General features: G+C 34.5%; 1 protein-coding gene across 1 annotated transcript; it reads right to left on the bottom strand.

Moving 5' to 3' along the window:
• Nucleotides 1-3,274: 3,274 nt before the first annotated feature.
• LOC126845408 (uncharacterized) lies at nucleotides 3,275-4,381 on the bottom strand. The gene has a single exon (XM_050584063.1). The coding sequence runs from the start codon at nucleotides 4,379-4,381 to the stop codon at nucleotides 3,275-3,277; it is 1,107 nt and encodes a 368-aa protein (XP_050440020.1).
• Nucleotides 4,382-23,392: the final 19,011 nt, after the last annotated feature.

A 23,392-nucleotide genomic window follows, 5' to 3' on the forward strand; every position in this document is an offset into this window, starting at 1 on the left:
CAACAACAACACGTTTTTTATCTGAGACCGACCGAGCCCGTGTCAACAACAACACGTTTTTTTATCTGAGACCGACCGAGCCCGTGTCAACAACAACAACGGGCACTAGACCGGACACTACAGTAAAACAAAAACAAAGAAAAAACCGGTTGGGACACCGCACATATATCGCGGTCGGCACCATGTGGCGGCAGATAACACGACTATTTTGTGGCTCCCTTATCGATGTCGAACAGTGGTTGTTTTGATTGAGCCCTGGTTGTAACGTGAATACGGCTAAGCGCATCAGCGTTAGTATTATTGCAACCTGGCTTGTAACGAATCTGGTAATCATATTCTTTTAATTTCAGTCTCCACCTCGTTAGTCTTGAGCCTGGATCCTTGATGTTGAACAACCATGTAAGGGCTCTGTGGTCAGTGATGACGTTAAATTTCTGACCATAGAGGTAAGGGCGGAACTGTTTAATTCCCCATACAATAGAACATAATTCTTTTTCTGTTGTATTGTAGTTTTGTTCGGTGCGATTCAGAGTTCTTGATGCGTACGCGATTGGTAAATCCTTGCCGATAGGACCTTGAGATAGAACACAACCTACTGCGACGTTGCTTGCGTCACAAGTCAGGTTAAACGGTTGACTAAAATCTGGATATTGAAGTAATGGTTCCTGAGTTAGAATAGATTTTAGTTTTTCAAATGATTCTTGACATAAATCTGACCATTGGAACGGAACGTCTTTTTTCAACAAAGACGTTAGCGGTTTTGCGATTGTGCCATAGTTTGGTACGAAACGCCTATAATACCCTGTGAGTCCAAGAAATGATTTTATATCCTTTGCATTTCGTGGTACTGGGATCTCTAGAACACATTTGACCTTGACTGGATCTGGTTTAACGCCTTTGTCTGTTATAATATGACCTAAATAGTGTACTTCTTTCCGCATAAACATACACTTCGATGGTTGAAGTTTGAGATTGAAGTGTCGAAGTCGATTAAAAACGTCTTTCAGTTTGTTTTCGTGGTCCTGAATGCTGGAAGCATGGACAATTATATCGTCCAAGTATACGAATGCTTTTAAACCCGTTAGTCCACTTAGTACGGAGTTCATAAGACGTTGAAATGTCGCAGGCGCGCCTTTGAGACCGAAAGGAACTCAAAGTGGCCTTTGTCCGTACTGAACGCAGTTTACTCAAGATGGTCTGGGTGCATTTCTACTTGATGATATCCTTGGGCTAGATCCAGAGTGGAGTAGTATGTAAACTTTCCTAGCTGATCAAGAATATCTGCGATGTTAGGAATCGGATACGCGTCTCCTGCTGAGACTTGATTTAATTTCCTAAAATCAACACAGACACGATATTTTACGACATTATTAATGTCCGGCTTCTTTGGTACAACCAATAATGGTGCGTTCCATGGGCTCTTACTGGGAGCTATTATATTTTGTTCTTCGAGTTGCTTCATTTGTTCGTTGATTTCCTGTTTATGTCGAAAAGGTAAGCGGTATGGACGTTCATTGATGGCCTGTACAGTTGTAGGAGTATTTATTTCGTGATAAACAGCATCCGTACACGTCAGCTTGTCTCCATCTAGATGAAAGATGTCGGAGTACTCACGACATATTGTCTCAACCGAAACTTTTTCTTCAAGATTGAGGTGGTCAGTTTGAATTGAATCTCTGAGTAGCTGTAATCGTTGGCTACTTGCTGAAGGAGATGAGTTTGAATTAATATTTGTTACGTAACACGACTTTTGTTCAGTCCATATGTCAAACGAAAGTTGATCCAGAGTGAGGTTTCGAAGTGTAATTGAACTTTCGGATATATTAATTACTGGAATTCGAATTTCATGATTTTTCATAATTGTTAGTACATTTCCGCACAACAAATTGTCGACTAGACTTTGAGAATGAATGACTAACGCTGTGGCCTCAGCGATGTCACATGCAGATATAGAAATTATAGACTCAGAGCGTGGAGATATTTCACATGTTCTCTCTACATGTAAAACTATCTCATTCGTTTTGAAATTGACAGACAACTGATTGGATTGCAAAAATGGCCTACCTAATATACCTTCAAACTTAATAGAGAAATTAGGATGGACGACATGGAATTCGGCGTTGATTGAATGGGTAAGAAGGTTTTTCCCAGAGTTAGAATGGTCTGTTCAGTTATACCAGCCAGACTATAACGTTCCGTCTCTTCTACTGGCACATTTGGATTTAGAACGCTGAGTTTAATTAGATTAAGGTCACTGCCCGTATCTAGAAGTAGATTTAATTGATTCGGAGTAGTATTGAAACAGAGTACTTTCACCTGACCATCGTTTAGCTGGGCGTTGCGTGTGTAGATTCTCCCAATTGGACGATGGCGGCTTGAAGCTGTCCGGCCGGGCGTGCGTCTTGACCCGGTCGTTTCGTGTTTTCCGAATTTTTCCAGTTATTTTTTGAATTAGCATACCTCCTCTTTATGCAATCTTCAATTACGTGCCCCTCATTTTTGCAATACCTACAAACTGGAGCTGAAGAATTTGGATTTAGAATTGAGGTCTTTTGCGGTTTCCCTTTACCGGTTGATGTAGAAGGATTTTGTGGGCAAAATTTAGAGAAATGACCTTTTTGTCCACACGAATGACACGATTGGCTAGAATTAGAATTAGAAGGAACTGATGTAGAAAGTTTCCTAGGGGTTTCTTTCAAAAGTTGCCTAGCGCCTAGGTTTGAATTTCGGATACGCTCCTCTTCTCGAGCGGCTTGGATGGCTTTTTCTAACGATGTAGGATTTCTTGCTTTAATAAAGTCCTTCAAACTCCCCAATCCTTCCATGAAGACTTGAATTACCTGATTATGTATGGTTCGCTCTATTGCTTGAGCAACCTCCGCCGGTTGATCAGACGTTCCTTGTTCTGTTATCTGATTTTGTAATTTTTCTACTTTCATGGAATAAGTCAAGACAAGACGTCTTCTCCCGGTAATTGCTTTGTCGCATACAGTTCCAAATATAAATGAGGAGTTGTGCGCTGTGGCTCTAGGTTAGACTTCAGAGTATCTCTCAGGTCCTCCCAACTTTCAAACGTTTTGAATTTTGTGATTTGTCGGGCTTTTCCCGTAAGTTTTGTTTGAGTGGCCTGCAGCAATCGTGGTACCGCAGCTGGGACCACACATTCCACTGCAAATTCGCATTTTTCAAGGAAGATTTCTAATTGTTCGACGTCCCTTCCGTCAAAAGAGTACGGGAGCAATCTAATAGCGTCTTGCAGGCCAATTTGAGTGCTCTATGGCGGTGGATGATTTAGACTAGTAAATGCATTCGGTTGTCGTTGAAAATATTGTTCTATATATTGTTCTACTAAATTTTGTAAATTGTCCATTATCTCGCCTCTGTCTTGTCTATTGCTATCGGAATTAGAATTGATATTGTCGGTAATAGGTGTGTTTTCGTTCATCAACCACTGATAATCCCTATGTTCTAACCAACTTGATGGTGGGTAGACTTTCGCGACAATATGCTGTGGACCGCACTCAGAATCAGGTATGGTTTCGTCCTGATATCGGGCCTTTACTTTTTGGTTCTTTACTGGTCCGCGATTTGTTTTTGGATTGGAAGACGTAGTGGTCGACGTACTAGCGACAGTATAGTTGTTAGTTAACGTATACCAACTACTTGCTGATTCAGTGGAAATCTTAGGAATGTATTGAGAAACTGCCTTAGTAGTGTTTGGTTTGCTATAACTAGTGGAGAAACTAGTAGTCGGTCGCGGACAGAGAGTGAGACTAACACCAACTGATGTAGTAGGAATTGTACGGTAGACAACGGACGGTGTAGACTTAGTATAAATAGTATCGGAAACAATAGACGCTGTAGAAATAGAATGGATTGTATGGGAGACAATAGACGGTGTAGACGTAGAATGGATTGTATGGGAGACAATAGACGGTGTAGACGTAGAATAAATAGTATTAGAAATAATAGACGCTGTAGAAATAGAATGGATTGTATGGGAGACAATAGACGGTGTAGACGTAGAATAAATAGTATTAGAAACAATAGACGCTGTAGAAGTAATACAACTGGTACTAGTGGATGTAGTTATAGTATGTGATACTGGATTAACACCTTGAGTAGATGAGCTCCTCAACTCATCCAATAAAGTGTTAGTGTTATCCAAAAGATTATCAGTACTACCTAGTGTACGGATTGATCTAATTAGGATATCTGTACTACTCGCCAAATCTCTAGGTAGGCTAGTACTAAGCCGAGATTTCTTTGAGTCGGAACGAAGAGTGCGAGTCGACGGAATAGGGACGATAGTAACCGGTGGTCTATAATCTCTATCACTTGTGCTACTGGGTGGGCTATTTTGGTCAGATTCACTGCTCATTTAGATGCAGTATATATTAAAAAAAAAAAATGTGTACTAACTACGTAGCAATGAGCGAATAAGCGGATGGTCAAACGTCTCTAATGACCGTTTACCAAAAAAAAATTTTAAATATGAAGTAAAAAAAATTATATATTTTTTTAAATTGTTCAAAAAATATATACCAACAATTAGACGGTTTTTTTTTTTTTTTTTTAAACTAAAAACATTTGTACTCCGTCTAATTATTTGGCTTTTCTCTTTTTTTTTTAAAAAATTAAAATTTTTTGTTTTTGAAATTATTGTTAACGATATCCGCAAAGCATTCATAAATGGAAAAAACTTGCAGTATGCTGAGGAGAATATGTAATGTCCAGTACATATTTCGGATTGGCTCTGCTGTTTGAAGTGGAATAATCGGCGATGAATTGAACGGCGTTGAAAATAAACAGTTGAATTGAAAAATCGGAGTTGAATTGAACGGCGTTGAAAATTAGTAGTTGAATTGAATGACGGTGATCAATGACAATATTATCGAATGACGTCGACAAATGATAAATGAAATAAAACGGCGTCGGCGGCAATCGATGTTGAACTAGACGGTTGTATACTAATTGAAGTGGAATCAAACAGCGTTGTTTTAAAAAAAAATTTTTTGTTTTGGATTACACAGCGTTGAAGAATTAAAATCGAAGTTGAATTGCTCGTTGCTAAGGAAGATCGATGTAGCAATTTGAATAATTTATTCCCGAAACAATTAAGAAAAAAAAATTCAAATTATCGCGGCGGCCGACCGTGCTGTGTTGTTTACAAACACGCGGCACGGCTTATCAGTCGGTCACTCGGCGGCGGCGGCGATCCATTATTGGTCACTAGGTCGCGACGCGATGATTGCTCGTTGCGAAAACTCTAACCGCTAGGTCGCGACGGACGAACACGAAAAGAATCGGAGTTATGATGACACTCGCCACTGGATCGCAACACGTTCGGACAACCGGTTTAGCCACTAGATCGCGACGTTTGCGATTACCGAAAACATAGAATAACATTAAACAACAATATTAAATAGTATGGTTTAACTTAAGATGTAGGACTAAGACGTAGAACAACACAAGTGAATAGTAGAATTACGACTAACGACAGGGCACCGGATAACGGGGGAAGTTAGTCGGGTCTCACGCTAAAACCCTTTGGTCAGCACATTCCTGTCGGCCGACAGTAATCGGACGACCATATGTGTGTTTTATACACCATACAATTATACACAAGAAAATACTAAGGGGTTTTTAACAGTAACAAGTAAATAATAGTTTGTGTCCACGTTTACAGGAATAGTAATTCAAATACGGCTTATCGCGAATTTACTTTTGATTTCGAACCAGAAACATGTACGTGCCATTTATCGAGCCAATCTAGACCGACCATAGATGAAACAACTGCTTGTGAAGAAATACAGTGTATCCTGTGCACAATTTTGGAAAATGATTTATTGAATGATGTTTTAAATAATCAATTAGACAATATACTACAATACTTGCAGAAAAAATTGGATAAATTTAATATCAGTTCTCAATTTTAGTCATCCAGAATAAACTTAAGTAAAAAAAAAAAAAAATTGAATTTGTGTAAACTTTAAGTCAAAAGTGGTACTTGAGCACTTTAAAGTATCATTCTGCATAGATGTACATAAAATTGTTTTAATGATTTGATCAATTTTTTTTTAAATTTTTAGGTGTTTTTGTTAAAATATACGAAATCTGTGAAAACGCAGTTTCCCGGCAATTAAAAAAAAACTGTAGTGCCGAATTTTTTTCCCGTTTAATATGTTATGAATACATATGAGTTGTAATTTTTTTCATTTTTTTGTATTAGTAAATTTTTTTATATTTGTACTTAAATGCGTTTAATAGTAATAAAAAAAGTATAACACACTTAAACTTTTTACATTTTTCAGAGCAAAAAAATGCATAGCTATATTTAAAAAGTACAATAATTAGAATTGTGATTTTTAAGTTGTATTTTATGTTGTTCATGTTAAAAATATTTAAATTTAATATATTGATTGTGGCTTAATAAAAAAAAAAATTGTAATAAACTTAAAACTTGTAAATGTATTATGTTATACAATGTTATAAGTATCATAATAACTCTTATATAATGATAACTGTAACATTCAATGTGAGTATCATCGTAGTAGTAAATAAACTTGTGTTAATTAAAATAATTATAAATCTGACTATTAATATAATTATTAATTATTTTTTTACAGTTTGGCAAATTGTGCGTACAAAAATAATAAATGTTTATAATTATTTTAATTAACATACTAAATTTACTACTACGATGATACATATATCAAGTAAACTGATAAATGGTAATGGCGTTACAACTTAATTAACGTCAATATACGAGTATATATTACTTATTAATAATCTGTTGTGGGCTACATTTATGCAAAAACAATATTAAAACATAAATGAATGCTATAAAAATTAAAAACATGTACGTATGGTGGTGACTGGTGAATGTCATAGTCCTATAGACAAAACCAACAGCGAGTAACTGGTTTATAATTTAAACATCTTTTTACATTTATACTGATAATTATGTGATAGGTATCTTAAAAAGTTATTCTGGACAGAAGATAGACTATGGTTTTGGATAATATTATTAGTGCGCCAAATTAAAGAGGCATAGTCAAAGTTAGAACGAACTAGCGTAAAGTACAGGATTTTTAGGGCTGTTTCATCGTAAAAATCCTTACACATACGTTTTACTAAGCCAAGTTTCTTATATATACAATATAATATAATAAACAACTGAATAATACAAATAAGTAATCTGTTTATCTTGAAAATTATATAAATTACAATTTTAATTAATCTAAAGTAAATTCTGCGCCAATATTTGTAACGCACTTCATACTCATATTTTCATTAACTAATGACTAAATATTAAATTGTCACAGGTACTTCTGTGTACAGTTTATTGCATATTAACTTGATTACTGTTGAATCTAATAATATATGTAAATCCATGAATACTATCATATTCGGGTAAATTTAACTTACCCGGTAGATACAATGCTTGCTCAAAGCCAATATTTGCTAAATTAAAAGTGGGAACATTATTTCTAATTTTCTTTACGTTGTGATTCTCCAATTTAGGTAAATCAGGTGTTTTTAAATAAGCGCGATTCTTTATTTCGTTGGTTTTCGCTTTCATAGAATGTTTCTTTAGTTAGAGTTTAAGATTTAATTCTTATGCTTCCGCGCTCAGACTTGCCATATCGAAGAGAATTGAATTTCTAAAGACGAATGAGGTTAGAAGTCGGAGAACTTTATTTCTATGAAGCCTGTTTAAAGGTCGATTGCGTATTTCACTCAATATTTTAATACGAAAATGTAACGGTTAGCAGACTAACGAGCGCTTTCCGTGATAAACACTGTTTGTCATTCAGGTTTCATCAAGCTATTGATTTACCATTTTACGTGACCACCGAAAATAAATGTTTGCATTTTTTTTTTGCAAGATAACTACATACCATTAACGAGGTATACTTTTTCGGAAAAAAAAAAGAGGACACTTCTCGAAATTCAGTCAACATTCAGATGTAGAATAAACACACCAAGAAAGGTAAAGAACAAAACGATTGTTTTAATCATTTAACTATAGTATGTCGGGAAAAATTGTCCATAAAAATATGGGCAAATATATTATTATAAGTGCAGTACACATCCAAATACATCTCAGACAAACTGTAAAACCTTCGTTCGTTTCTTCGTGATCCCGGGTTGCAACCGAGTTCGATAATGCAGACTGACTTCTTCGAATTCTTTGCAAACATGGTTCGCATTTACCCCAATCACCGAGTTCGCCATCACTGTCGTTGTTTGCCAACATAATCGTATCCTCCAAATTTAATTAAGAAAAAAATAATATTTAATTATTCGTAACAATAAAATAGCAAATTAGCAAAATAGCTTAGCAAAATCAACTAAAAATATAGAACGTAGTAACTAAAAATTATTTAATATCAAATTATTTTTTTAAGCCATATGATCTGGTTGAACTTCAAAACTAGATAAGAAACCTAACCAAACACAGGTGTGAAGAAGAGGCTAAAAACTAGTACTTTCCAACGTGTGCCCAGGTATCTCGAACTCTGCTATAGAAAAAAACCTTATAGAAGCTCGTTTACACTAGTATCCTCTATAATCAAACTAAGAGGTGGCTTTAATATGGAAGGATATACTCACATTTTAAGCTTTAAACGTCAAGTCTTCGTAAAAAAACTTTATGTTTGTAAAATCTCATTTTCGTTTAATTTATAGTAAATTACATAGGGATGTAATGTAGCCTGAGCATTTACCCAATGGTAGCTTTAAATTTCATCCTGGATTAAAAACGTGAAATTCTCAGCGAAATCTCCTAAGACTATACATTCATTTAGGTATTAAAAGAGAATCTTTTTTTTGCGTAAATATGAGGATTATTTTTTTTTTTATAAAAATCGGCTGCTCAAATAATTTTTAAAAATATTCTGTTCTACTTTGAGTAATATGTACAAGTATTGTACGGTCTGTACCCAGCAAAGTTAGAAAGTATTAAATTGAGGTTTTATATTTACAAATAAGTATCAAAGCGTTAATTTGAAAGTGATTTTATACAAGAGGACTAGAACAGTAGAGTATAGGCGTAATGGAATCAAAGCAACGAGGGGACGGACAGGTCACAGGTCTACAGGAATTATTATAAATAAAAGTGATAAAATTGAATAAAATCAATTATCACAGAAAAAGTGTTAGTAACCTTGAGGTGAGTTCAAATAATAATACTAAATAATTAGATACCTACTAGAAATATTTAATAATTAAACGTAACAAAACAAATTTATATAAGTGACTTTTTTTCAAATAAAATATGTATTAAGTATTAAGTATTTAAAATAAGATGTCAGTATGTTAAGATATTTGATGATGAAAATCCGGACGGACTGAGTACCTGAGTAGTGAAGTTGTAGGTTTGGAGTTCCACTGCTGGTACATTTAGGGTTTCCGCCAGGTTACCGGTACCTAATGATTCTTGAGCTTCTTGATTGTCGATGTAGTTATTTAAATTTGTCAACACAAACTGTTGAAACTGACGCTGGTTTTTTCCATTTAATTTTTTAAAATCTGGCAACCCGGTGATATTACAGATGACTTATGACGAATAGCACTAGCCAATTTAAGACTTTGGGTCTTTTGAGTTATGTCACGATTACATTAATTACAATATATAATTTAGAAGACATGGTCGTTTGCTTTTGGTAGAAACGTCGAAACCCAAAATAAATACTATATATACTGCCTATATGGTTCAGTGTATTCATAATTCTCCATAACTAGTCGAATAGTTAAACTGAATTTTACCGCACTGACCATATTCACCAGACTTAGCCCTTGCAATTTTTTTTTGTTTTCTAGACTAAACAGCTTGCGTACGAGTCCGCAACACCACGGGATACATTTTTATGTCTCGTTCTGCGGGGCACCGTCCGCTCCTTTTTTCCCGCCTCGATTCTGAAGCCTTGATACCATTCGAAATATTTTTCGTTGCTAACCCAAAATAAACACTTGTCCAAAATGAAACACTAGTTTTTTAGTAATTGGCCTTAATCGATTTATTGGCAAAACGTTCACTTGGCTAGTTATTTTGAATCAATTCATTAAACATTAATTTAAGTTTGTTCGTCGTAAAAACCACACATAATTAAAAAAATGTAACATCCCCTCCCCATCCTCATCCTCGATCTCGACCTCATCCTGGTAACCACCCCCCCTCTAACCCCATTTCCCCTGCAACTTGTTCTACGTTACACACGTTCCAATTGTGTTCAAACAGCTCCGGGCTGATCCGAGCAGCTCGGAGCAATTTTGCTCTTTCGGTGTGCGCCCGGTATTAATGTAGATAAATGTTTTCCGTGCAGAGGAGAAAATTATTTTGTTTTGTATTGTACATCAATTTTTTAATTATAATCGTGTAAATTCGTAATTTTACACCTTTATAAGTGATTAAAATAAAGATATGTCTTCTGTGTACGAAGGAAGTTCATAAAAAATAAAAATACAGATTCTGGTACCAGGTTGACTTTGTTCGAGAAATTTCCATTAGTTCCTACCAGATAATTATTTGTGCATGATACTGGTATACTATATTGCGTGACTATGGCATTATCAATCAACTGACGTTAATAAGCAAATATTAGTTCAACTAAAAATTGAGCCTAGGACTATTCTTTGATTTCATCCGTACGCAAATCCCAATCCCCATTTGTAATTTCCCGAATACGATTGACACACGGTAATCGAACATTTTTTGAAGTAAACACTCGATGTAAGTGCCATTGTGGAATTGGTGTCGGCGTAACATTGGACTCGGGTGCCTGTCTTCGGCGCCACGATTTGAGCGCCCACTATGCCCAGTGTCTCGTTCTTACAAAAGTCTGTACGGACTTCGGCGCAAGCTTGAAAATAATCCGAGATGTGCTTGAACATGGCTATACGACCTACAGTAGTGCCCAGCTCGGCGGCGACCATGTTTCCCGTACTCTTGTAATTGAACAACACGGCCACTTGGTTTACTATACCCGGATCGGCCGGGCTGATGCCGACCTTGCAGCCCATCGCCACGGTCTTTGTGATTTTGGCTAGAAATGCAGTGATCAGTTCTGTCCTGTAACTTGGTGAAAAGTGGGTTCGCCACATGGTCGACACGGTCGCGTTGGCCTCTTTAGCGGTCAACAAAAGCGACGAACATTTCGGTTGGAAACATTTGTCGGTCGAACCCTTTGCCGATAACTCGAAGGCGCCATGTTCGTAGTGTACGTGCGCCGACACTTTCCCAACGCTGTTGCCCGTGACGTGACCGTACAACGCGTGGTATGGGTCGGTGGGCCAATGATACACATTAAACTGGTGTATAAAATTTTTAAACTTAATGTCGTGTACAACGTTCAAGTTTTGCCATTGGAGTCCCGCACCGGTTGCCACACCGTGAAACACATTGGGATAAATTTGCTGCACTTGCTTGAATAAGTCAAACGGCAAACTCGGATGCGGGTAAGTTGCACGGAACGTCATCATAATAATTTTGCAAAAATAATATATTTTTGGTTGTTATCGGTAAATGACAATTTTCTAATGATTTTTCTAGCCTGTATATAATTTGTGTACGCACGATTTGTAAGCAACAAGTATACATTAATCACCCATAAAACTAAGTACCTAAGGCGTTAAATATTCAGTAAGCGACCTGTATTTATTATTAATAATGCCATAAAGAAATTTTAAGTGCTACTCCGGACTTAATTTAATGGGTATCTGAATACCGTTCTACAAAATACTGCTGCAAAACTACACATCAAAATATATAGTATACAGTATATAAATTCATTGAGCTTATTGTTATGAGAAGTATGTGTCACACACTAAAACTGAACCAAATTTAAATTACAAAAAACTTACAATATAAAACATTATCTGCAGTTGTATCTTATAAATTGATTCTTCTTCTTCTCTACTAAAGGCCTTGCCTTGTCGTTGCAAATCTGGTTCTCCTCATTCTTATGTTTAACCTTCATTGCTTGATGTTTGGGAAAATTAATGCAGTGGTTTCCCGTTGCCTTCTGCATCGCAATGGCATCTCTTATTACTAAGGGATAAATCTATACTTGATACTAACTATGTTGCTGCCCATTGCTAGGTCCATTTTGGTCGCCTTTTACGACGGGCATGGACTGCCGTGGGTGTATTCTGGCCCCCACCCACAGGGGAATAAATTGATTAGGGACTTGAATAGGGCCCACGCTTTTCTTTCTAGTAAACGATTAAAGATGTTTAACATAATTTAAAATTGTAGTTAGTTTTCAGTGGTTTGCAACGTAATTGACGTACAAAAAAAATTTGCTAAAATTGATTATTAAATTATTCTTGTAGTAAAATAATTGGTTATGTCTACCGACTATTGGTTAGGTCAACTAAATGTTTACAACACCCAGGCCATCGATGGTCAACGATGGAAGCGCGTGTCAGTTGACCTAAGAGGTTGTATGCGAGGGCTCGTGTTCTGGAGGGATCGCACATGTCGCGACAAGATCATAGATAATAAATAATAGATAAGCCGTGAGAGCTTATTTATAGGTAACGTTCCACAATAACTTTAACTTTAACTATAGGGTATTTGTATAAGGTATACATAGCATATATTTGGTGCTTGGGCAAAAAGACTAGTACATTTTTTTTTGTAAAAACTTAATGATAAGATGACAAAATAAATAACTTTTTAAAGGGAAACTATACCCAAATTCCTAAAAAAAGTCGGTTTTAAAAAAAGTGAAAACTGTTTTCATTTTTACAGACTAAGTCAAATAAGAAATGTATTAAAAAATAAACAAAACATTTTTATAACAAATTTATAAATTGTCAGTTCGATAATTATTTTACTTGTCATCACAAGTAATAACTAGGTCATAAGAAATACATTGTTTTCATTTAAATTATATTAGGAGGCTGAAATTGTAGATGATAAAATTATTTTATAGAGAACTTTTAATTTTTATTACATTTTAAATTTTAAAAAAAACTTTTTACCAAACACAATATGCTGATAATTTGTCGCCGTGGGCCATACTAGTGTGCAACTAGTATGGCACCACTTCTGTGTACGATTGTATGAAAAATAACAAAAAATATATTTTTAGCAATAGATAAACCATACAGTCCGTACAGCGCAGGGTCCAACCGTTCGAATGAGTTGACGCGATTTTAAATGAGTGGAAATGTGGCATTTCCCTTTCACCGTTGATTTATCACGACAAAGCAGATATTTTATTTATCATAAATAATATTTTATCCAACCGACAAATTGTTTGCACAACGTTAAATTTATGCTTAATACTATATACACAGTTATCCTACCTCATATAAATTATATGGTACATTATAATCGCTTTCGTCGTTGCCATTTAACAGATTTTATTTTATACCTTTGGACTTTGACACAATCTCAATAAACCCATATAAACGCCCAGTCCAAAAACTACTATGGGCCGTTCAAGAGTATTTTCGTTGAGGTCTGATTATATAGGACATGCAAAATCGTATTAAATTTTTACCCGTACTTATAGCAAACAACAGCTGCCATCTCGGCTACGATAGTGGACGGCAATTGGCTGTATGTATTGTGTATCTATTTACTCAGTGCACGCTGAACAGATAAGTGACTATAGCGTAGGCGGCTAATACTCTTATAAAAAAAATTTAAAAAACGTTAAAGGTTAAGCCAAACAACTTCCCAGACTTTCACCCGTATTGTTAAATCTGTTATTTACTAATTAGGTTCATAAAAAGAGACGCTTGCGGTCTCGTAGCAATGTACATAATAATAATAATGATATTTTTTTTACACACAGCCGTGCTCAAGGTATAGTCATGTGATAATGACTTTTCATTATCAAAACAGTCATAGTTTATGCTCCATTCCCACATTGCCATACGTTTGGTTTTTAGCTTTAGATGTCATATTATCATCACCCGGTAAAATATATGTGTTCAATCGCCGTTTTAGAAATAATAAAAATGAATTCGCCAAAACAAAAGCGGTAATATAATTTCGGATATCTGGTTTCCGAGTGGACATAATACATCTTGTTTTATGATGTTTTTCTGCTACATTCTTTGCACGCTCTGGCCCGAGACTAGACCGTTTTGTACAATTATTTTTTTGTCATTCTGTTCCGTAGTAGTAGTAGGTAATATAAAGTAATAATATTGGGTCCCATTGAAATAATTGTTTGATTGTACGTCTACTTAATTACGACTATTGTCTGTGTTCGTGCTACAACTAAGGAAATATAATTATTTCACAGACAATACACGAGCGCATGCAAAACAAGAATATACATAAGTGTACTGTTCAGTAAAATGTGTTTTTAAAAACTGGTTCGTGTAAAACAAAAATGACGCATTTGCTTGTTGTATACAGTACAACATGTACATGTATTAGTGTTGCATTCGGAGACTGAAAGTATTTACAATTAGAGAAGATGAACAAAAAACTAAATTTTACCAAAAACCACACGGGTTTTACAATATTTAATATCCATCATAATAAGGTGTCAAAAACGGCCATGAGTAATAAGAGTCGAAAAAGGATTGAAGTATAATAGAATTTTTAAATCAAACCTGACGATCATAATATTTTATTTGAAAAAGTATAAAACGTAAAAGTATATTTTTATACTAAATTAAGTTTTCCACGAAAATTGTTCTTGTAGATTACTAAATGACTAAACATGCAATTTTAGTAAAATGATGATTTTTTGTAGGTCATTTTATTATGTGTAAATTTCGTTTACGAATTCTTCTGTATCTAATATGGCCATGACGAAAGGTCAAAGGACTTATTACTCGTTGATCAGACAAAAAGTTATAATTGAAAAAATTGGCTCGTCGTCGCTAATCGTCCGGTGTGCATGATAACATTATTGTAAGCCACTTTATTCTTCTCATCTTTGGCCCGTTCGTAGCACGTGAACGTGTGCTTGTGCGTTTGTAAGCTTTCTAGTTCAATACAAATCAGATCAGCGTTGATAAGCGAAACGAAAAGCCGTACGGTCGCGAGCATTTTTACAATGATACAATTGGTTTGATTTTTAATTCAGCAGTACTATGTATTTGAATTTATGTTGTATTTTTCGATTGATGTATCGTATTATTGTTAGTTTAGGTAACCAGATTATAGATTTGCGCCTAATAACGATTGATAACTTTGCTTAGCAACGGAAAAATCAGAATCGCCTGGACGATAAATAAACTATAATTTCTTTATTATTATTCTGACGTTTCAAACGAATAAAAGCGACAAAAGTAGGATTATGTAGGATTATGACGACATAATTTTTGCATTTGTCGACCAATCATTTTAATGTATGTCATTAGCAATTACGGGGTATACTTTATCGACAAAAATTAGGTCCTTCTCGAACTTCAGTCAACATTCAGCTGTAGAATAAACACACAAGGTAAAGATAAAGAACAAAACTGTTTTAATTATTTAATTATACTATAGTTCAAGTGTCGGGAAAAATTGTCCATAAAAATATGGGCAAATATATAATTACAAGTGCAGTACACATCCAAAGACATTTCAGAGAAAAATTAAAATCTTCGTTCGTATCTTCGTGATTTGGTGGATCCCGGGTTGGAACTGAGTTCGATATTGCATACCGACTTCTTTGCGAACATGATTCGCATCTACCCCAATCGCCGAGTGCGCCATCCACGTCGTCATTTGCCGACATAATCGTATCGATTTATGTGAAATGTTAAATATTGATAGATGTTGCCAGTAAATCGATTAAGGCCAGATATATATAACTACTAAAAAACGTTTGGTCAGGACATATTATATAATTAAGACTATACTATCATCATATATCGCTAGAAGATTATAGATCGGATATAATCATATAATTATCAGGGACATATTGATGTGTGTGTAGATACTCTTCACTTTTTTTGTTTGTATGTTTAGTGTACGTTCCACCGAGCTATCGCGACGAAATTCGGTCGATGACCGCTTTTATTTGAAATTTTTGTTATTTTTAATTTGTTTACGTAACAAAGTTGTGCTCAGGTTCGATATTTAGTATTATTCAAATCCCACTCGCCTCAACAATTTTCCTAAAGGAATTGCCATTTTGATGTCCGGACTATTTACTCAAAACATAAGATCCCACCGGGTACAAAAGTTCAGTCTTCGGAACCGATATTTAAGACCATTAGTCGTTTCTCTTTGCCCGACGGAATCGCAGAACCTGTTGTCAGTCCCTTTAGAAATGCGTCACGGTGAGATTTATTGTCGTGTCGATCCAAGTTTACCCACGTCTCATCAAGATAGTAGATTTGTTGGCCTTCCTCGCGGTAATTTTTGATTTGTTTCTATCAAACTCGTCAAATAAGTCGCGAAATGTTTTCCTAACACTCGTTTTCTTCGGAGCAGTCACCGACTTTGTCTCATTGTACTCGTTGATGACTTTATTAATAGTTCTTTCACCAAAACCCAAGGAGTCTGAAATTGTTTTTCTCAATTGTCGCATAGAAAAATCGGGATGTTTTTAAATTTGCCTTGTACAAACTAATAATAATATATTTCGTTATAAAAGTTTAAAAAAAATTTATTCAAAAATAATTTGGACTGGAGTGCGACCGACTATGAAATAGTATAAGCAATTATGTCTAGAGGTAAAAATGAAAAAAAGACTTCTTGAAAGACTTCAAAGTAATGGTAAATATTATAATATATATGATATATTTTAAACTCATAGCTCAAATATCGAAGGCTGGGCAACGAAATACTGTATAAAACGTCAATTAACTATATCCCACATTAACTTTTCTCGTATCTGATTGACTTCCTGTTTCTGGCTCCATTAAGTTGGCCCCCCCACATCGGAAATTTGAATTTCTTTAAACATCATCGGATTGTGCTACGATAGTGCTGGTTTGTGCCGAAAACCCCATCGTTAGTGCTCCCCCCGTTCTAAAGTTATAACGTTTTCAAAAACACATTGGGAATTACAATTGTTTTCAGTATCGCCGGGTTCTGCATTATAAAGTATATAATATGTAAATAGTATATATAATTTTTTTACGTAATAGCTACCTAATTGTTTTATTATATTATGTTATTAACTGGTAAGTAAATGAATACATACATAATAGATATTTTTAAGAAAACTTATATTCAAATATAAAATTTATAAAGAATGTTTTTATTGCTATAAACATCATATAATATATGAAAAAAATATATTAATATATCGTGGAGATAAATTTTTTTTTTAATATTGGAATAATATTCTTATAACAATTTTATGATATTTTAAATGTTTTATAATTTGTTTGTGTTTTCCGGGATTATTTTATGACATTTATTCAGCTTCTGCAAGTACTTATACGAAAGATAACTATTAATTAGCTGTATCAAATACAAATGAAATTTGAGTTCAAATAATATATTCTTTAAAATATTTAATTATTATTTTTCTCTATAAGACACCGTGCATTAGGACACTCAGCGCTACAGTAGGCAACAACAGAAACTATTAATCCCATAAGAATGCATTGCAAAATGTTAAAGTTTAATTATTTGTTATTTTAAAATTGATTTTTGTATAATTGATTGTTTTAATCAAGTTGTTTGATACACAAAAAATGAATAAACTATTCGTTTTTACAACCGTAGAGCTTTTTAGAACGTCTTTATTACACGTACACACAAGTCACCCACATTAAATCGATCGTTATTCACATCAGTTATTATGAAGAAATTTTCAAAGATATTAGATAAAAAAATACATAAACTTCTAAATAGGTAAGTAAATGAATACATACATAATAGATATTTTTAAGAAAACTTTTACTCAAACATAAAATTTTCATACCAATGTGTTAAATGAAAACATTTATCATACTTTAGTACAAATAAAAAAAAACTGATTATGTCATAATATTCACACAATTAAAATAATACTTTAATCAAATAAAAATAGGACTCTTTTATAACCTAAAACTTTTTTTATATCAATTGAATGATTTTTTTGTTAACTTTGATAACTAAATTACTTAAAACGGTATAACTTTGGAACGGGGGGAGCACTAACGATGGGGTTTTCGGCACAAACCAGCACTATCGTAGCACAATCCGATGATGTTTAAAGAAATTCAAATTTCCGATGTGGGGGGGCCAACTTAATGGAGCCTCCTGTTTCTATGGCAATGTCTTTTAGATTATCGGATAAGATTCACATCTTTGGTTATGGTTAGCAACGTTTCGGCTTGAGTAGCCCAAGTTAGTATTTGATTTGTATTTAGATAAAAAAAAGGTTTATCGGATATATAATAAAGTTGCCCTTTAGGTTATAACAGAAGAATGTTTTTGGAATGGAGGGAAACCAACGAAAATTCTAGCGTAGAAAAAAGAAACTACTTTACAAGTCTATGACTACAAAAAACCGTCTCAAGTGTCTTATGAAAATCAGCTGTAAAACTATTTTTTCTAGTTTTAAAAAATTTGTAATATTACAGTTAAAACAACATGATAAATGAGAATTTGAAGATAACTTTTATCACGACTCGTAGTAACAGTATTCGGTGCAACAATTTTTCGTGGCAATCGTGTTATCCCGTTTTATACAACGAAATAATTCTACCCTCGAGATTATAGATGTAAGTAATCACTAGTTGAGAGGTAATTAGCAAGAACAAGCGTCATTTAAAATGTAAGTAAAACCGGTATAAGACTGTAAGTGGACATAAGTCATATTCAGTGTACTTACCGACTGCGGACCATAAGGCATCGACAAAATGTCAGGTCGACCACGGTTGGCGGGGATATGGAGACGTTGATCATTGTGGGAGGTGATGTTCTCACGTCGACCACGGTTGGCGGAAGAATAGATGTGTCCAAAACAAACGACGGCCACGATGGATGTTGCATGTCTACATGCAACGGCGAAGGCGGGAAAAACGATTTCAGTATAGATCTGACGTCCGATGTGGTCATAAGCCTTATGTACTTATCGACTGCGACGGATAGGGCATCGACAAAATGGGCTGTGCCGGGTAGAGCGAGTCAAATAGAATCCGCTGGTCGACCGAAAACAACCTGCAACGGTGTAAATATATTTTAAAATCGAAATTTTTTGTCCAAACCGACCTACCAGGGAATAGACTAAACAAAAAAACGTATAAATTATAATTATAATAAAATTTATAATTAATTATTAACGCAGTAATAATTAAAATTAAAATAATAATTATTTTTTTAATCATACAGTACGAGAAGTAAGATAAATGAAAAAACTTCGCATGCAGTGTAGGGTTATCACTTATTTTGTACTTTTAAGAGTAAAAATTAATTTAATGGTACGAAAATATTACTATTTTGTCAACTCAAAATTCCTTTCAGAGTTCCTGTAGAATAGAGTTCTTATTTAACGTGAACACGGATTCACGAAAATACATGAAATTACAAATTTCGTGCTGAAGACCGTGTAATCCGGTTTTCACGCCATTCGCGATTAAGATAATGATAATGTTAAAAATAAAGATAAAGATACGTTTAAAGAACGACTTATTTGAGATGTTCGAATATGCAGCCAGTTGTCCTAACATGCTTGAACTCTTCTACAGTTGATAGGAGAACGTCTCTTGGAATTTATCGACATGCACTCCTAATCCGATCTTTCATGTTTTCTGGTGTTGTTGGTGCATCACGATAGGCAATGTCTTTGATGTACCCCCACATTAAAAAATTGAAACAAAGTTAAAGCACAGATAAAAGACTTACATTAATGACGGTGACAAAATGGCGATTTAACATTAATTATATAACTTGTTTTTGTTCTCAAAAATAGATTTTATGAAAAAATATATTCTTTGTCAAAAGAAATAACTGTCTTACAAAGAAATTTGGCTTAAATCGACTTTACCACCCCAGACCCGAATTTCGATTTTTTTTTTTTTCAATCGATTTGTTTTTTAATGCTGAAAACGATGGCACAAACAAATTATCACTGCGCGGGACTCCCCGCACCGTCCGCGGCGCCCGCCGCCGTCATGCAGGGGATCGCGTACACTTTTTCCCAATGACCAGTTTCTTATCAAGACTTTTAATTTTAAAACAAAACTAACTTAAACCTGGCTAGGTTCAAAATTTTGTGAACAACCATTCCGTTATGGACGACTTCCCGACAAAAACTCGACCAATCAACCGCGGTGTCACGAGTTATATTGATTTCGTCCATAATAAACTCTTGGGTTACGTTTTTAGCCACAAATAAGAAAAACTAATAATTTTTATCATTGGCAAATGGGATTTTTCAAAAAATGTGCCCTTCCTCAAGGAAACCTCAAAGTCGCATGTTTTCTTTTTTTGTTTCCTTTCGCAAATTGTTTCACGACATCTACATTAAATTTATATATTTTTATTAATTTCTAAACAAAAAAGTGTCCGGTAAATTAAGTTTGTTGTAAAAAAATTTACCTCCAAATAAAGCCATCAATATTATTGTTACGTTCAAAAATTTTCATAATATGATTCCTTGGACATTTGTAATCCCCTTCCTTAGGTATTAGTGTCCAAGTTTGACACATATTTGAAACATTTACGTTAATTTGAGTTTTGGTTTCAAATTGAAACAATTTGTAAATTTTAAATAAATTTAACTCACTCATTTATTTTAAATAAGAGAAAGAAAGAGAACTAAGTGAAAATAATACGTGTTAACACGTAGAGACTATACTTACGTATGACATTTTAATTAATTCGGAACCTATTTTAGGTGATTTTTCTGAACAAAACAAGAGGTTATCTACTATCTACACTACCTGTCCTTATTGTCTTAATTAACTTGTATGTCCCAAAATATTATCCAACATCGTTATCTTAATTTGTCCATCCGGTCAAACCGATATTTCAGTGGTTGATATTAACTACAGTTTATACGATTATACGATTTCTTATTCCCCATATAATTTTTACGAATCCTATATCAGAATTAGGTGAACTCCTCTAATTCAATAGCTGCCGACGCAACTAAACCCTAGCCCTTCGTGGTCTTTTTTTTTTTTGCTGGGTAAGTTACACGGCTTTTAGAGTCTGTATCCATGAAAAAGTATACGCGATCCCTCTTGCATGACGGCGGCGACCGTGCGGGCGCTGCGGGGCGTCCCGCGCAGTGATAATTTTCTAAGTTCAGGTAGCTGTAACTTCAAAACTAAGCGTTTTTGTATGCCATCATTTTCAGCATTAAAAAACAAATCGAAAGTAAAGTCGATTTGTTCCAGAAATTGTATTAACATATATTTAGTACTATAGTACGGCCAACGAAAAGTGAGCCGCGATCGTCACGCAACTAGTGGCCGTTTTTTGCTAGGGTTACTCCGCCTATTTCCCGCGTAAAATAATTTGAAAACATCTATTTTAAATTATTATTTTTTATATTAAAATAATTGATGGTTAATTAACTGATTATAATTGATTAACTAATTTTACTTAATCATCTTAATAATTAAACACAAATTATTCCTATAACTAAAAAAAAATATATAAAATGTATAACAATAAATCTAATTAAATTGATAAAAAAATATGATGTTTCGTTTTAATACCGATATAAATATTATTTTATTTCTAAAAAAGTTCATCACCCTCATCATCTTCATCACTAGAACTACTTTCGTCGGGATATATTGTAATAATTATGGGTTCTAAAATATTATCACGTAGCCCCTCTTTTAAGAAATCGCCTTCTTGCAATTTAACACAGTGTTCACCGCATTTCGCCCAATCATTCACCGTCACCTCGTTCAAAGCATTGTTAACTAACATTTCAACGTCCGCCATCTTAAAGCTGTTGTTTTTAGCAGCAACTTGCCCCTTCACTTGCGCCCAAATCAACTCTATAGGGTTGTACTGACAATGGTAAGGCGGAAGCCTTACCACTGCATGCCCCATTTGGAGAGCAAGCTCATCAAGTTTGTACTTTTTTTGCTTCGGTAAAGCCAACCTAACCTTTTTTCGTAATCCTATTACTCTATCTAGAGGAGAAAAAGCTATAGATTTTTTTTTTAACCACGCTTGTAACTCTGCCTTACTAGAATTTGATTTAGGGTTGTCTTCCATTAAAACCGAGTGATACGACGCATTGTCCATTACTACTATACTCTTCCAAATGACCTAGCATATCTTTAAACCACTTCTCAAATATTATTGCATTCATTTGAGAATGGTAATCTTCCTTACTACCGGATTTACATCGAAATACCAATTTCGAATCTTTAACAAAACCAAACGAAGGCGACCCGGCGTGACAAATAATAGGACGATGGCACTTTTAAACCCTCGGTATTTTCGGAATTTTGCCATATTTGCCCCCTCGTATGGTTTTGATTTACCCAGGTCTCATCTAGGTAAACCACTGGTCTGGTGTCATTATTGCGGCGAAACTCGTTCATTTTCCGTAAAAATTTTACCCGTGCTAAAACGATATCATGACGTTCCATTATAAATTTGCGCCCGTCATTGCATTTTTTGTACTTAAAATTTAATTTTTTTAAAAGCGTTTTTACTGACGATTTTGACCAGGAATAATTAATTTTATCACGCATAGCAGATAATATTTTAGCGCTTGTTGGGAATTCGCCATTATCATAGAAACTATGGACCGTTCTTCGAACTACCTCGTTGTCGAAATCATCAAGACCAGTTGCATACTTCCCACGACTATATGATTTTCTTGGTGACTTAAAGGAAATGGCACTGGACGGTCCAGGACCAAGCTCTCTCTCTTTGGGAAGTTTTTTTGCCCTCTGCACATACCCGTTTTACACAAGCAAGACTCACCCCACACATTTCAGCAGTTACTTCGCGTGTTTGCCGGAAAAAGTTTGATAGCTCTGGTTTCTTTTTGTCACCAGCTAAAATTTTTAAATGTGAATATACACTAAAGATTACCTTCTTAGTCTGTGAATGGATGTCTTGGTAAGAAGCCATTTTTAAATTTATAAAAAATAAAACACTATAACTCAAATTTAAAATTTAAAAAGGGCGCAACAATAATACAAAAAAGGCGTTATAAAACAAATTTGAAAATGATAAGAATACGTACAATCAACGCATAATCAAGGTCAGCAATGTGAACTTTTCGCTATATTGAGTATTGTACATATAAATATTATGTTCTATTCGTACAATCAGATTATAACCTGTTTTTGCTTATCGTTTTGCTGCTTCACAGCTTTGTAAATATTTATTTTTAGAGTAGTATCGAAGTGAACGCCGTCCGTACCATAAGTACCAAGTAACAAAATAAAAAGTTATTACCATCCTATAAAAACTATCGTTTACAGTCCACTTTTTACATACCGTTGAATAATAAATAATAACCATTCTGCTTTTTTTTTGCTGGTATTTATATTATTT

The sequence above is a fragment of the Adelges cooleyi genome, unplaced genomic scaffold (assembly GCF_023614345.1).
Source record: "Adelges cooleyi isolate 19-005CV unplaced genomic scaffold, UGA_ACOO_1.1 ACOO_flye_CR_arks_rails_tigmint_CR_PRNA_784, whole genome shotgun sequence".
NCBI classification, from domain to species: Eukaryota; Metazoa; Arthropoda; class Insecta; order Hemiptera; family Adelgidae; genus Adelges; species Adelges cooleyi.

What these genes read in the sequence shown, in the direction of transcription:
- LOC126845408 (XM_050584063.1), bottom strand. Translation starts at nt 4,381, where the DNA reads ATGAGCAGTGAATCTGACCAAAATAGCCCACCCAGTAGCACAAGTGAT.